This window comes from Cupressus sempervirens, chromosome 6 (assembly GCF_028749045.1).
Source record: "Cupressus sempervirens isolate cs-2001-9-10 chromosome 6, ASM2874904v1, whole genome shotgun sequence".
Lineage (NCBI taxonomy): Eukaryota > Viridiplantae > Streptophyta > Pinopsida > Cupressales > Cupressaceae > Cupressus > Cupressus sempervirens.
In genome coordinates this window covers 669,283,889-669,301,935 of record NC_143123.1, presented here as the reverse complement: position 1 = coordinate 669,301,935, position 18,047 = coordinate 669,283,889, and the positions used below count along the sequence as shown (strand labels likewise).

General features: G+C 33.6%; 1 protein-coding gene across 6 annotated transcripts in view; it reads left to right on the top strand.

Annotated features, from left to right (window-relative positions):
- Nucleotides 1-13,510: 13,510 nt before the first annotated feature.
- Nucleotides 13,511-18,047, top strand: part of NBS1 (nijmegen breakage syndrome 1) — a 280,347-nt gene continuing 275,810 nt past the window's right edge. For 5 of the 6 annotated variants that reach the window (XM_089789303.1, XM_089789302.1, XM_089789300.1 and 2 more), the window contains exon 1: nt 13,555-13,731. In XM_089789303.1, coding sequence (XP_089645429.1) covers nt 13,695-13,731 — 37 coding nt within the window. In that variant the 5' untranslated portion in view covers nt 13,555-13,694. Of the gene's footprint in view, nt 13,732-18,047 lie in introns of all 6 variants that reach the window. The other variant, XM_089789301.1, reaches the window with a different exon arrangement.

Below are 18,047 nucleotides of genomic sequence, written 5' to 3'. Positions count from 1 at the left end.
GTTGTTTGGATGAAGCAGATGTTGAAGGATATAAGGATAGAAATTAGTGAACTTATTGTCATACATTGTGATAACACAAGCATAGTGACTATGTCTAAGAATCTAGTGTTGCATTCTAAGACTAAGCATATTTCTATCAAATATCACATGCTAAGAGAGAAAGTTGCAAAAAAGGAAATTAGATTGGAGTATGTAAGCACCAAAGAGCATATTGCAGATATTTTTACTATGCATCTTACCAAAGAGACTTTTGATTATTTGTGAGGTATGCTAGGGGTTATGCCCCTACCTACATCAAAGTAGATGATGCAAGAGTACATCAGTCCAGTGGTACAAAGCGTATTGTTTGTCTAGACTAAATATTGATGCTTCTTGTATGGGGGAGAATCTATGATGGATAGAGTCATCTAGGACTCTTGATAGATGTTGTTTTGAATAGTGTCTTTGGACACTTGAGCAGGTTAGAGATAGTTGTTGCAGAGATTGACAGGATGCAATGATAGATGGTTGTTGAAACCTTTGTCATTGATGTCAATGGAAGAGAGATTACAACATGAAAAACATTTTGATACATAGGAGAAGTTACTAAGGACATTGAGGTATATCAATGGGGGAGAAGTATGTGAACAATTGATATCAATAATAAGGTTAAGGAAACATAGAAGCCAATATGATTGATGAAGAGGATTTGAAAAGAAAGGATAGTAGTCTTTAACAATTGGTAGTTTTGGAACTAGATATTTTTCATCTATGTTGTCATCAATGCCAAAGGGGGAGATTGTTGGAAGCATGAACACTGATGATATTCCTATGGGGGAGTAATGTAAAAACATGATTAAATCATTATTATGATGATATGTTACATTCATGACTGTGTTTGTCATTGATGTCAACATAGTAGTTTTATGTGGTATATTACAAAAGAACAATGGTAAAGATTAAGTTGGTATGGACAGGTCATTGAGTATTTTCACTAGCGAGCTTAATGGGAGATACTACTAAGTGTCTAGTATATGCAGCTAATCCCAAGTGCAAAAATATTAAGTCTGGAAGAAGTTATGCAAGTTTTGGTGAAGATTATTCATAGATAGAGTTTACAGAAGCATGTTTTGGTAAACTTGTTATATCTCTTAGTAGAGTTGTTATTTGAGAAGCAAGGTTAAAGATGTGTAGAAGACATGCTAGATATGATGTGACTAACCTCACTCATCACAACATTACATGTATGGAAATTTATTCAAGTTACAAGGCGACAAATTGATGTTATCACTAAGTAAAGTGTGTTCTTAATGAGGTCTTATAATAATTAATTGAGAAGGTGTAATAGTTGACTCAAGGGAATTGTTTTATGGACTCGATATAAAGGAAGGACATTTTCCTTTGTTATACAAGAAAGTGCAAAGAGTGAAAAAGAGGAGAAAAAATATGAATGCTGAGTAATCAGGTTGATATGCGAAGATAAGCAGAGTAGAGCGAAGATTGGAGAAAACTTCATTAATGAGGTTTTATTTTGAGATTTGAGGTTTGATATTTGGATTAGAGGTTTGTGACCTCATCTACAAGGTCTAATAGTGATTAGTCTAGTTGACAAGACTAAGGAAAGAGGATAAAGCATAGTACAAACAATTATTCTACAAGGAATAGTTGAGAGATCAGTTGGATAGTGAAGTTCAGTGGTCTTGCTCCAGAAGTTGTTTGGACAGTGGGTCCTTCTGCCTTCTACAACTCCTAACAGGGTTGGAATCTTCTAACAAGGATTCAATGTCTCCTAATAGGGACTCTTATATATTGGATGTGTTTATAAACTCCTAACAGGGTCCATCATCTAACAAGGTATATATATATATATATATATATATATATATATATATATATATATATATATATATATATATATATATATATATATATATATATATATATATATATATATATATATATATATATATATATATATATATATATATATATATATATATGGTATATCTTTGTGGGCATTATTCCCACTGGGATTTTCCCTCTGATCAAGGGTTTTCCTAGTTAACAAATTTGGTGTAAATTGTGTATGTGCAACTTGTTATAGTTGTTGTTTACTTTGGTTACATGGTTAAGATTAATTAAGGTTGATAAATGTTTTAGTTAGATAACTGATTCACCCTCCCCCACCCCTCCAATCCAATATCTTGGTGGACTATTATTTATAACAGTGCCTATGTACAAAACTACCAAAACCAACCAATTCTATGGATGGAGGAAAAAGAACATAGCACAAACCCAAAAATTGGCATCCAAAAAATGTTGATAACATTGCAAAACCTAGGGAATCACTAAAACTTGGAGACTTTGCCAAGAAAGATAAGGAACACATCAATAGTAGTCAAAGCTCACCCAAAAGGGCCATAGAAAGTCACTTCTAAATACCAAAATTGGTCTTGCAATCTCCTCACCACAAAATCACCCTATAGAATGCTAGAAGAAGAAAAGCTCACTTCATAGGAACCCCAACTATCAAAAGTCCCAAGCAACCACCAAGAACTAAGTGCCCATAACATTATTGATGGAGGACACATCTTAGAGAATAAATTCCTTTGAACACAAGTCCCAACACTGGAAAGATGTATCCATACATGTCTAAACTAGTTCTTCCTCAAATTGAGTGCAAAACCAAAGAGAACGAAAATCCATAACAAAGGGCACAAGACCAAACAAATCCACCAAGGCAGTAGACCAAACATCCAAGAAAGGAAGAAATTAGCCTAAGTAAATCATAAGATCAATGAGACTTCAAAGAAGCCAACCCTCAAAGATGGAAAACCTTTTTCAAAACCAAAAAATTTGTTCTGCCTCAACCAAAAACACCATAACATGAAAAAAAACCTACCTCCATAGGTGTCAAAGACATTCCTACCTCTAAGGAAAGAACACATAGGAAAACTAGGGGCTAACCATGCCTAAAAGACACTCAACCAATGCCCCTTACCGTCATATCATCATATTCATTGCTTTCCTCTGTAAACTCTTCATTCATTGAAACCCTAACCTCCTCTTGACCACTCTACACTTCATCATGCAAAATTATGTTGTGGTACATTCTTGTTGTGTTAGTGTGGTGTCTTTAATTTATGTACTCTTATCATTTCAAAATTTGAATTTGAAGCTTAACTTTCAAAAAGGCATATGATTGGTGCTCTAATTTTGTATTTGATTGTCCTTGAATGTTTATTGTTGGTCGTGCATAATTTTTTTTGTTAATGTGGGTGGTTTAGTGTTGAATTGATGATAAATAGGGCATCTAGAATGATGGGATAGGGTCATTTATTTCTTACATGATATTATAAATTGTTAACTTATTTTGGGTCCATGAATTCTATATTGTAGTATTTTTCTTTTACTATGGTTTTTGGCTCAGGTGACAAGCCTCATGTGAGTAGAAATGGATGACATGTGCTCAATCAAACTTATTTTATAGTTTAACTCTACATGTACTCATAACTATTTTAGTTTTAATGTCATGAATGCTTATAATATGTTGTTAGAGTGCAAACATAATCCAAAATCACAAACAAGTTTGGCAAAGGATTGAATACACCATGTATGACACCTAAAAAGAGACATGAATATGACTATTATTGGTAAATTGGTTTGTGATTTGGATTCACTACTCCTTTGCTCATATAAAATAGTATAAGAATCTAGAGGATGATACATTTTCTAGCCTTTTATTTGTTAGAGTTTATCTCATTTTCTTTTCAAATACTCTTTGACATGTATTGGGGTTTAATGTGAGTCTGTAAAATGCCCAATGATGCACCTATTGGACCCCTAAGTAAAATTGAACCCATAAGACAAATAAATTGAAATGAAATAAAAAATCATCAATAATAAAATTGAACCCCTAAAATAGATAAATTAATTTACTTGTTAACTTCTTCTTGATTCCTTGATTTGATTGAAAGTATTTCTTGTACTGGATGCAAACCCTACAATTTCAAAATTGAAATATAAATGTTAGCTTAGGTTTACTTTAAACAAACCATTATGAGTCAACCAATGACACATTTGTATTGATTTATGCGCTTGATTAATGTATCTAAGAACAAGATGATTTATTTATTTAGAATCAATTTAAGAATTATTGTGTTAGGAATAAAATGGTAAATAGATTTGTGTTGGTTATTTATGAAAACTACTATCATTTGAAAAGGATTTAATGTACCATATATAACTAGAATTTATCCTTGGCTACATTATATACTATATAAATGATATAGAATGTGTTCGTAGCCACATTGAGCCATTAACACTAAAATTGGAGCCCTTAATCCCTAACATTGGAAATGAAAGTGAAAACTCCTAATAGTATAATCAAAACCCTAAAATAGATAAATAGAAATGAACTCATGATCCTATAATATGAGTAGTGACATTGAAAGCCCACAAACACTAAAATTAAAAACACTAAATCCTAACATTGGAAATTAGAGTGGAAACCCTTAACAATAAAATTAAAACCCTAAAATAGACAAATTGAAAAAAAAAATCATTTAGTAAAATTGAACCCTATAATAGATTAAAAAGTAAGTGAGATATATAAACAATCATATTGAAACCATCAAACATATAACTTATTAAGTCATGTATTACTAAGAGTGGAAATGAAGCAAAAACCCTTAACTAGTAAAATTGAAACCCTAAAATATATAAATAGAAAAGAAAATGGAAACCATTAATAGTCATATTGACACCATAAAATATGTAACTTATTAAAACCTTCATATCTAACATTGGAAATGAAAGTGAAATCCCTTAACAATCACATTGAAATAATAATATAGATAGCTTATTAAACCCTTAAATCCTAAGTTTGAAAATGAAAGTGAAAATGCTTAATAATAAAATTGCAACCCTATAAGGCAAGAACTTGTAGCACAATGATAAGTCATGGGCCTCTCATCTAGGAGGTCTTAGGTTCAAGTCTAATTGTGATTAATACATAATAGTAATTAATCTCAATTACTAATAATTAATCTAGGCTTCGACCCATTACCCATAAAAAATAAATTACAACACTAAAATAGATAAATTTAAATGAAAGTGGAAAGCAATAACAATCATGTTGAAAACATAAAACAAATATATTATTAAACTATCAATCCATATCATTGGGAAAGAAAGTAGAACATTTAACATTTATATTGAAACCATAAAATAGATAGCATACTAAACCCTTAATTTGTAACGGTAGAAATGAAAGTGAAAACCCTTAATAGTAAAAGTGAAACTCTAATACTGACAAATTGAAATGAATTTACAATCTCTTAACATGCATTGTAACATTGAAATCACATAAATAGTAAAATTGGAACCATGAAATTGAAATTACTAACATTGGAAATGAAAGTGGAAACCCTTAACACCAATATTGAAACCTTGTAACAAATTAATTGAAAAGAAAGAAACTATTAAAGTAAAATTTAAACCCTATAATAAGTAAATAGAAAAGGAATTGGAAACCATTAATAGTCACATTAAAACCATATCACACGTAACTTATTAAACCCTCAATCCCTAAGATTGAAAACTGAAGTGGAATCCCTTAATAGTAACATCAAACCTCATAATAGATAAATAAAAAAGAAAAAGAAAACCATAAAAAGTCACATTGAAACCATCAAACATATAACTTATCAAACCCTTTAATCCTTAATAGTGGAAATGAAAGTGAAAACCCTTAATAATAGTATTGAAGCCTTGAAATTGATAACTTTAGATGAGTTTGGGATTCCTTAACAAGAGAAGTGATATTAAAATCCCATAATCATTAAAATTGGAACTTGTAAACCCTAACATTGGTAAAGTGGAAACCATTAACACTATAATTGAAACTTTGTTAAAAAATAAATTGAAAAGAAAGTAGAAAACATCAATAGTCATATTGAAACAATAAAATTGATAACTTCTTAAACCCTTCATCCCTAAAATTGGAAATGCAAGTGAAAACCCTTAACAATAGAATTGAAATCCTAAAACTAATAAGTTAAATAAATTTGGAATCCCTTATTAAGACTATAGACATTGAAATCACATACATACTAAATTTGCTACCCATAAACCTTGACATTAGAAATAAAAGTGGAAACCCTTAACACTAGAAATTTAACCCTATTTTACATAAATTAAAAAGAAAGAAAGTGATAATGGTAAGATTGCAACCCTATTGTAGATAAATTGAAAATAAAGTCAAAATAATTAATAGTCATATTTAAGCCATAAAATAGATAACTTATTAAACCCTTAATACATAACATTGAAAATGAAAGTGAAAACCCTTAATAGTAAACATTATACTTTAAAATAGATAATTGAAATGAATAAAAAATGACTTAATAAGAGCATTAACATTGAAAATTATTGTTGGTAACATTATATATATTATATATAATGTACACAACTTGTAATTCACAATGACAATGAAAACCACTAATATTTTATTGGAACCTTTAATCACTAAAATTGGAAAAGAAAGTCAAAACCCTCTACAGTAAAAATGAAAACCTAAAACAAATTAATTGGAATGAATTCAGAATCCTCAACAAGAGCATTGACATTCAAAACCCACAATAATTAGTAGGGTTAAAACCTAAAACATTTATAATTATATCAATAGGAAGAATACAAATAATGATGCTTGACAAGGTGAAAACATCAAATTTCTTTCATTGTCAACATGTCAATGATTCTAGAACAGAGGGGTATGATTCCCTTCTAAACTTAAAATTGTCAATGAACACAATTAAGTTGTTAAACATGATGAATAACTAAGAGGGGGGTGAATCAATTGTATTTAAAAAAAATTATTGTCCTTTGTTAATCCAAAAAATAACTAAAGTAACTATAAACTTATAATGTACATTAACATGAAAGGCACAAAATTCCAACACTATGAACACTTGAAATTAGGTGGAAATCCAAGATGGGAAAAACCACAAACAAGTTAATTCTCATGAAATGAACACTAGTTAAGGTGATATCTAAAAAAAGTCTCATTGTCAATTTTCTCGCTACTTGTTGGCTTACTATTGGTTGGACTAACTACTTGGAAATAAGAAAGACCAAATTCTAGTACAAATAGGCTCACTACCAATATAGAGTAGGCCCACTGCTGGGAATATAACAAATAAAATTTAATCCACCATTGAAGTCATTGTAACCAATAATCAACAACAACAAAAATGATATAACAATGTGCTATTTGTTGCACCAGCTTACATGTTCATCAATACACCAATATTCCCTTGTTAATTTCATATTTTCTTTGCATATTACTCATATGCAAGCATGCCACAACAAATAGAATCATCTCTCTTTTATACTGTATCATTCCCAAAACAAGGTTAACCTAATCTAGTATAAAATATAGGTCACACTGAAGTATTCTTGTGGTGACGTATAATGAAATATGGACCACCTCACTCAATACAACATGCCTCACACATTGCAATGTTGTTATGCCATCACTAAAATCTTCATAACCAACATATAAAATATACACAATATAATACAAATACTTGGACTAGAGTACAATGAACACTTTACATATAGGACCAGACCCAAAACATAAACCAAAATATGTTGTAAGATAATAAGGCTCATCACTGACATGACTAAAGATAAATCTTTACAACACATCATCTATTGCACTCTACTAGATCACTACACTAACTAAACCAAAACTAGAATAGAATATGTTAACATCAATGAAAATCATTAATGATAACAAAAATGGTAGCATCAAAATCACATTCTAACAATCTCCCCCTTTGTCATTGATGACAATATTCATCAATAACAAAGAAAATGACTTATAGTAAAAAAAAGTATCAGCATCAAAGTCCTTTGCTATTAAGTCCCACCCCTCGACAATAATGATAAAGGGCCAAAACTTACCCTTACCAACTCAATTTTCTCCTCATGAGAGGAAGCCACCAAACATTGATCCAAAATACAATAAGCATGAAATATATTGGACAAATGCACACGTGGGTGCATTTACTAAACACTAGGAAGGGGTAGAAAGCCTAACTTCCCCCCTAAGATACTCAAAAGTATTCATTCATATTGATTTTGTAAATATATTTGCATTTTGCTTCTTTGTAGGTACATATTTAAGTTTAAAATTGTTAGAGAAAAAGTTAATTTAATTTAATTGATTAAATTACCTTTTCTCCCTTATGAAGATTTCACTTTATGTACTTTTGCATTCACATTTAATAATTAATTAGTAATTATTAAATGGCTTTTACCTTTTAGGTTACCCTTTGTACCTTTTTAGGTTACCCTTTTCGGATTTCGATCTCCCTATAAGGATATATCATTTGTAAGTATCTCTCATCTTTTATTTATCTAAGAATACATCTGCATATTTTTTAGAGCAAACCCTTGCCTCCTCTTATCTTTTTCTTCTCTGTGACAGGTTTTCTACATGTAGGTATTTGAGGGCTTCGTGGATTTGTTTTGTGTATTGCTCAAATCCTTCATGGTATCAGAGCTAGATTTGCTATAGCTTGTTCAATATTTGGAGAAAAAGGAGAACAAGGGTTTAATAGATCAGATCTAGTGTTTTTTAGGTATTTCTTGAGAAAATAGAGGGTCACTAATTTTTGGAGCAACTTGAGGCCAAACATACCTCACAGATGGGTTTAGAAGGTGTCAAAACCCTTGTTTCCATACAAAGTTTGTCCATGTTGGACAACATTGATCTAGGAGGGAATTTTTTTTCCCAGAAGGTCAGATGGCCTCTTGCATGCACTCCGAGGTGAATTATTTTATTAAAAATTGCAAAAAAAATTGAAAAACTATTGTTTCTTACCATTGTAGTTACATAACTGTTGTGGTCTTCGCTAGTGGCTTCGGCCCACCACTCGGCCATCGTCGCTTTGAGCGTTGCTTGTGTTGTAAATTTTTAAAATTTATTTTAAAAATAAAAACAATTTCTTGCATTTCTGGGGGCCCTATCCATTTTGTCACTATATCTTGAGCATACAGAGGTCTTTTTTCAATCTAAAAAAAGCACCAAAAAGTTGGTTCTGAGACAGAGACAATGGTATAGGAATTTTCTAGTTTTGATGCAGTTGGTTGCTTGTTTAGGCAGTCAAAGTTGGGTGTTCTATTTTTTATTCCTAAGGGCATATCTTGAGCATCCCAACTTCATTTTTCGAAAACATTATATTTTTGGAAAGCTTGTTTAGTACTCTTTCTAGAAATGTTGGCTTGTCTTCTAGATTTTGCTCCAAGTTCTTTCTATTATGATTTTTACTTTATTGCACTATGGTGGATATCTTGGGTGTTTTAGGTCCAGGGATCATTTTCATTGCATGGGATTTCTTCTTTTGGGCTGTACTATCTGTTGTAATAGCTCTTTGCCCTTTCTGATCATTGTTGATATCATTTGTAAGCATGCTTATGCAAACACACTGAGATAAAGTGCCACTCCTTGCATTTTTGGGATCTTTCTCATCATTATGACTTATTGTACTCGCACTACATTATAAAGTGCCATGGGGGGATAGTTGTTTTCCTTTTAGTGCCCTCTTCGTTTGTCAAGTGAGTGTCCCTTCCATGACATTAGCCCCATGATGTATCGATGACACGTGCCTTTGTAGGTGTCTGTACCTCTTCCCCACCCTCGATGTTCTTGGTTCTTTTTGTTTTGTAGGAGTTATTGGCCCACGTTCTCAGTTGTTCGTTACCTCACCCTTGTTTGCATTGGGGGGTTTATTCTATTGTTTCTCATGCTTCCTTGGTTCAATTGATCAACTCTTTAGGCTTTGGTGTTTCATGCCATCTATATCTTCGAGTTCAATTGTTTGCCTTTGTTTGCTTCCTGATTCGATGCAGATTACAGTCTTCTCTACCTAGTCAACTTCTATTTCAAATCTTCTACAGATTAGCATTCTTTTCTTTTTTTTGGGCAAAAAAGTAGATTGCTATTATTAATAATGAATTAATCTCAATGAATGTTTAGAGATCATCCTTATAAAGGAGATCAAAACCCTAAAAAGATAACCTAAATAGGTACAAAGGATAACCAAAAAGGTAAAAGCCAATTAATTATTAAATGTGAATGCAAAAGTGCATAAAGTGAAATCTTAAGAAGGGAGAAAATGTAGTTTAATTAATGAAATTAAATTAACCTTTTTCTTCTATTGTTTCTCATGCTTCCTTGGTTCAATTGATCTTCTTTTTAGAGATTTGGTTGTGACTTACTATACTTGCACTACATTATAGAGTGCCATGGGGGGGTAGTTGTTGTCGCTTCCATGACATTAGCCCCATGATGTGTTGATGACACGTGTCTTTATAGGTGTTTGTACCTCTTCCTCACTCTCGATGTTCTTGGTTCTTTCTCTTTTGTAGGAGTTATTGGCTGACTTTCTCAATTTCCTGTCACCTCACCCTTGTTTGCATTAGGGGAGGTTTTTTAGTTGTTTCTCATGCTTCCTTGGTTTGATTGATTAGCTCTTCAAACTTTGATGTTTCATGTCATCTGTATCTTCGAGTTCAATTGTTCGCCTTTGTTTGCCTCCTGATTCGATGTTGATTACACTCTTCTCTACCTGGTCAGGTTCTATTTCAGAGGAGGTTCTATAGATCAATAGTTTATTTTTGACAGAGTTTGCGACTTCTTCATGCTTCACTAGTGTTTCTTCATGATCACTCTTTGTTCCTATTTTCTAGAACATTCCTCTAGTTGGAGGCTTCTACAATCCTTCACTAGGTTTTTAGCTATCTCTTTTTGGAGTAGAGTTTTTCCTACTGGGTTTTCTCTATTTTTCTGTTTCATAGAGATTTGGTTGTGATTGGGTACCTTATCAGGCCTTGTTGTTGGGACCCAAGTTTTTTTTTAGCATTGCATTGTAGTTTCCTTGCTCTTTCTGCATTGTTTGTAACTGCATTGTTGCTCATCTCAAGGGGGGGTGTTAGAAAAAAAGGTTAATTAAATTAAATTAATTAAGTTACCTTTTCTCCCTTCTTAAGATTTCACTTTATGCACTTTTGCATTCATATTTAATAATTAATTAGTAATTATTAAATGGCTTTTACCTTTTAGGTTACCCTTTTCAAGTTTCGATCTCCCTATAAGGATAGATAGTTTGTAAGTATCTTTCATCTTTTCTTTATCTGAGAATACATTTGCATATTTTTTAGAGCAAACCCTTGCCTCCTCTTGTCTTTTTCTTCTCTATGTTAGGTTTTCTACATGCAAGTATTCGAGGGCTTCATGGATTTATTTTGCATATTGCTCAAATCCTTCAAAAATCCTCTTCTAATACCTTCTCTCTCAAGAAATGACACCTGATAGATATATGATTTATCTTCAAATTTTGCACTACACTCTTTAAAATATTTATAGTACTAGTATTATCACACACAATTAAGATTGGATCATCAAAACTTATACATATGTCCTTCAAAGTCTATTTCATCCACAATACCCAACTTCAACATGAGGATGTTGTAGTGTATTATGATTGAACAATTGATAATGTTACATAATCTTATTTATTTGTCGATGAAGTAACCGACTAGGAGCCAAAGAAATAAGACCCATCACTAGTACTTCATCGATTATCAAGTTATTTGGCTTGATCAACATCAATATAAGCTATCATATTCAAATTCTAACTTTTTGGATACCATAATCCAAAATGTTTGGTACCCTTCAAATATCTGAGAAATCTAGTTGCTAAGCATACAACATACATGATATTTGGTCTAGTACTCGTCAAATACAATAGTCCTCCAATCACTAATTTGTATTGACTTGCATCAACTTTTGGTGAATCGTCTTCTTTAGTTAACTTACATTCGATAACAATAGAAGTACATACCAACTTACCTTTCTCCAAACCAAACTTCTTTAACAATTCTTTGATATACTTGGGTTATGAAGTGTAAATTTCTTTATCGTTCTAATCTACCTACAATCCAAGAAAGAAATTCAACTCATCAATTATAAACATCTTGAATTCCTTTTGCGTCTCTTCTATGAATTTTTGCACAAATCATCTTTTCCTCCAAAGATTATGTCATAAACATAAACCGCAATAATTAAGATTTGATATAGATAAATTATGCAATATAAATTATAATTAGCATGTCCCTTTTCAAATCTTTGTCTAATCAGATATTTATCTAATCTACCATACTAGGATCTTGATGTTTGCTTCAATCCATACAATGCTTTATTCAATTTGCAAACAACATCTAGATCCTCTTGGACTTGAATCCTTTTAGTTGTTCGATGTAGACTTCTTCTTTTAGTCCTCCATTCAAAAATGATGACTTAACATCCATCTAATAAACCTTAAAATCATTAGATATTGTAAATGCTAAGAATATACAAATTACCTGCATTCGGGCAACAAGAGCATACCTTTTATCAAAATCAATACCTTCAATCTATGTATAAATCTTGCAAACCAATCTTGCCTTGTTTTTCATCCATTTTCATCCAAATTGTTCCAAAGAATCCATTTTGTACCAATCACATTCTTATTAGTCGATCTAGGTACAAGTTCTCAAGTTTTGATTCTTCTCTATCTGATCAAGTAATAATAGTACTAAAAGTTTAAAAAACTTAAGATTAAATAATTGAAGTACAATTAGTGAGAATTTTAATATGCAGTGAGAAACTATCCAATAAGATCCAATCACTTTCTTTATCTTTTATAAATTTTTTGTTTTAAAAAGAAAATTTAGTTTTTACTACACTAAAAAATGTACAATGACTCTATAAGTTTTTTCGGATATGCTCTTTAATTTTTTAACAGGTATATTAAGATATTATATGTTAGTGTACTTATGTATACAACAAATTATACAAATTATATAAAAGATATTGTATTTATATATACAACAAATTATATAAAAGATATTGAAATGTAAGAAATAAGATTTGTAAGGGCCCGTTTGGTTGCTGGAATACAACCGGAATAGGAATAGGAAATTAGAATATGATTTGTATTCTTTGTTTGGTGCGTGGAATAAGAATAGGGAATAGGAATACGTATTCTTATTTTAGCCCCAAAATGAACTTTTGTCCATTCCAAAAAATACTTGTAATTGGAATTGCTATTCTTGCATTCATTTTAACTTTCTCAAATTTGATTAAATTTTCAAATCCGCTTTGACCTGGAGTGAGCGCTGGAACTTTGTTTTCAATATTTTCAAATATTTTAGCGATTTTCCAATGGCGCCAATTGCATTTTCAGAAATATTTTCAAAGGGCGCCGATTGCAAGTGAACCCTATTCCAATTTAAGCTTGCATAACCAAACAAGGGATAAACAAGATTGGATTGCATTTTTCCATTCCTATTCTTCATTCTCCATTCTCATTCAAATTTTCTATTCTAATTCTCAATTCCTACGCTCGCAACCAAACGGACCCTAATGTAATTCGAATCAAATAAAACTAGAAGAGGGAGAGAACGTTGGATTTTAAATATTAGTCAGTTGAAGGGCTTAAATACAAAAATATTACTGAAGAATGCTTTAAGCAACCGATCCCAAGGTGGATTTACTATGATGAATTGGGTGCTATTCAACAACATTCTCTGTATTTAAATATAGAACTATTCGTTGCTGTATACCGCCATTTTCTGCGGGTGTGTTTGTTTTCAGGAGGCTAACCATGGTGTGGGAACTCTCACCGCTAAATTCTTCCTCAGGTACTTGTATCGTTACAACATTTAAATCTTGATTTATTCCAAATTTCCAGCTACTTTTTCGCAGAACTGATCTTTTGCTCGAGCTTTGCTGTAATTAATTAACTGGTCAGTTATGATTCATGTTTCGTTGATATGATATAATTTCAATGAACATCGTACGCACATTGCATTTTTGAAATTTCTATGGAAAATAATTATTAGCTGGGCAAGCTTCAAATTATTAACATTCTAAATTGACGCCGAGTAGGGTAGGGCAAAGTCTTTCTACTGTGTATGAGAGGTGGCGGAATCGGGGTTTACTGTTCTCTGTTGGCAACAAGGAAACTAATTCGACCGATGTTGAAATGCCAATAATATCAAATCTGAAGCTATAGCGAATTGTAGTATCTTCGAAAGCAAATTGTTATGCCTTTCTACCTAGAATTATCGGGGCTGCATGTTGAGCTGTGCATGTACGGACGTGGGCAGACATTAATTTTGTTTACGTTACTATAAGGTGCCCTTTAAATCACATCTATTGATAAAAGGAATTAAAAACTAATATACCTTAATTGCATCCGGTTTCTGGGTTGACTTAGTAACGGGCAAATTTGCGTAAAAGTCCCCTTTGAAACATATCCTTGGAAAAAAAATTCAGCAAGGGGGATACATTGGCTGCCTCCCCTAAAGTGAGCTGAGCAATGCTTCTTGGGGATGTGTTCCCTGCCCTGAATGACCCTGTTCCTCGTAGGGTACACCTCAGAGATGTGAGCCAGGTGGGAAATGTTTCCATACTGTCCCCCTTCTTGTCAAAATTTTGAAAACACCCTTGAGATGCCAAAAATTTGCACAGTATATTAGGGGGTTGGCTAGCTGTCACCATGATGGCCTAGCGATGTCCAAATGACCCCCATTTGTCCTGTGGATGAGTAGCCATCCTCTAGAATTCTTGGGGACATTTCATTTACTTTTTAGAATAACGTACAGCCTTTCAGGGCTTTTTTGGTTTATGACATGCCCATGTAAGATTTACCCAAAAAAAAGAAAGAAAAGAAAATGCTGTGCACCATGAAGGTTTGTGTGGTTTTGGATGTGTTAATAGACCAATGATGGCTTTAGGAAAACTTCAATATTAAAAATTTAAATCTGTTACTTGAATATATGCACAAGTCAAGCATGTCTTTATTAACCCATGCTAACATGCATAGTCCATAAACTCTGCAAGTTCTTTTTTTTTGGCTGAATGAGTTTTCACAAGTTTATCTCTTTTTTTATCGACACAAAATAACATGGTTAAAAATGTCAATGCAAGTAAAATGTTTGTTAAAATGCATTTTTCACATGTTTTTGAGATGTCAACTTTTATTTTTGTACATTTTGTAATTGAATATTACAAAAAAATTTTGTTTCTATTAAGATTTTAATTTTATATCTGTTATCTTACGAGATTTAAGTTCTCGCGAGCTAAACCTCAAAGTCTGAGGTCTTCAAGCAATCTCCCTTGACCATCTTACAATAGGTTACTCCTTTCTCAGAGGCCAACTTGACATCAAAGACATTTGCCTGGATAGGGCTTTGGTCGGTTATGAATCCACACTTTTCCTTCATTTCATTACTACACCAGATCAGCTTTAGGTTCTCAAACTTAGAAGGAAGCTGTTTCCTTCACCTTCAATTTTTTTTCTTGATGAAGATCTTACTGAGACACTGGTGGTAGAACTAAAACATTCTAGAGAACTCGCAGTTGCTACTAGGTGCACAGTAGTAAATGGGCTTTCATCACAGACTTGAAGGCTGTGATTAGGGATTCTTTCTTCCTTATGCAAATCTAGAGTTGCAGATACAACCACCTAATGATGGTCATGTTCTGAGTTGGTTGATAAGGAATTGAAATATAATACTCTGCAGATAAATTGCTGGAATGCCAATGGGATGGTTTGGTCTTCTTTGGGCTTACTACATGATGCTCTGGGATCCTCCAATCTTCTCTACCTTACAAAAACTCACGAAAGTCTTTCTCATCCTCTTATGGGTGTCACTGATTTTCACTGGCTCTTAGTTTATAGGTTGGAGACTAGGGCCTTTAGTGGTATTCATGGGTTTGGGGAGTTGCCTTTCTGTCAGTAACCGATTTTGGGATTAGATTAAGTTGTCTTCTTTGATGATTCAACTGGGTATGTCATGCTGTTCCCCACCTCAAAAGACATCTTTATTGGAGTTTGTTACTTTTCTCCAGCTTTTTTTGCTTATGCAATCAATAATGGTCCTGATGGTGACCCCTTCTTTGACCTGTACAATAAGTTTTCCACTGCCAAGGACGTCATCATTCTTGACGATTTCAATGCATAGACATAGGTATTTTAGACCCCTCTTCACATTCAGGCCACAGACACTATGGGTATTGAAGACACAAATCTGACCACTTAGGGGCTTCAAAGATCCTTGGATGATGCTTCAAGACCTTTCACGAAGTATGGCTGACATCTCATCCAACTTTGGGAGTCCTTTGATATGTTGGTTCTGAATGGCTTATCTTGCTTCCTGAACTGTCATAGGCCTCATTATAGTGGTGCGAGTGTGGTTGACTATGTTCTTTCTACCCAGGGCTTCATTGCATCCCTTGACCATTTCTCTGTCACTCCCACTTCCCTCATTGATCATGCTCTCCGTCTACTCCACCCTCCCCCCCCTCCCCCTTGCCTATCCTCTCGACCCTTCCCCTTGTACTGTGTTCTATTTCAAGGACAATTGTTGCAATCTTTTCATCCATCACTTCAGCTAGCTCCTCCCCCTTGATACCCACTTTTTTCCTCTTGAGTGCACCACTACCAAGTTTGATCTCCTTTTCACCATCTAGCTGGGAAGTCACCCTTTTGTCTTTAACTCATTCCACCACCTTTGTCTTTCCCTCATTCGATCACCCCGCCATACCCTCTATCTAGGCCTAAGAACATTTGTCCTATGAACAAATGGTACGATGAGAACTGTAAAGCTCACCATCGGGCCTTGTTTGATGCTTTCATCCATCACCACCCCTCCTATGCTAGGTTGAAAACTTCTAACCGTTACTTCCTCCATTGCAAGAAATGCCTTACATCTCCTAGCTTAGGAAAGCCCTTCGTACCTCTCTGAACCACTTCCCTAAATCCTTTTGGTGCACCCTTTTCCCTTGCTGCTCGCCCCTTCCTGCCATACTACACCATGGTTCCTTTGTATCCCACAATTCTCTCCATGATATCACCCACTAGCTGGTCGTCCATTCCTCCTCCCCCCACTTCTTGCCATCTTTTGACCCCTATGAACATTAGGGAGGCTATAAGAACTGTCGAGAATAGTAGAGCGGCTGATGACGAGGTGTTTCAATTAGAGTTCTTCAAGCATGGTCTCACTGTCTTAGGCTTTTGCTTGTCCAACATCTTCAACCATATCATTTGCATTAAGTTTTGCCTGTCTTGGTCACACCACATTATTCATCCAATTCACAAATTGGGCTTGACTTCATTATTATATTTGATTTCCATTTCTTGATTTTCCAAACTATATGCCACATTATTCTTTTCAGGGAGTTGGACCAATGAGACATCCTTGCTAGAGGGTGGAAAGGTTTCAGACCTAATTATCAAACTACAAACTACATTCTGACTCTTTGGGCCATTATTGAGGAGGCACAACATTGTTCCTTGAAGCTTTATTGTTGCTTTGTGGATTTCTGCAAGACTTTTGACTCGGTTCCTAGTTGGCCTTGTTTTAGAGACTTCGCGACATTGGTATATTTGGGGTTTTTTTGTTGCTTTTTGGATTTTTGCAAGGCTTTTGATTCAGTTCCCTGGTTGGCCTTGTTTCAAAGACTTCGTGACATTGGTGTGTCTAAGACTATCCTCACAACTATCATGAAACTTTATGAGAGAGTTTGGGTTGTCTTAGGATTCGGGAAGGATTCTTTGATTTCATTAGAAGCACCATTGGTGTTGAGAAGGATTGGCCCCTGTCCCCTACTCTATTTGGGATTTATATTGATGAGCTTGAGGGATTTCTTCAAGAGCACTCTCGGGGTGCCTACTCCACCAAGTTTTGATCTCTATTTTGCTTTTTGCTAATGATTTTGTTCTTTTGGCTTCCTCCCTTGAGGTTTACAAGGACAACTTCATAATCTTGAGGCTTTTTATGACTTAGAGCAATTGACTATCAATTTGGGGAAAATGAACATGATGGTTTTCAACAGTCTCAGGTCTTCTCACTTGTATTTTTTCTTTAGAGGTTTGGAGGTGGAGATCTTCTCTTCCTACAGTTATTTGGGAATTAAGTTCTTTGTTCCTTGTTTTAGTTTGAGACCTTCC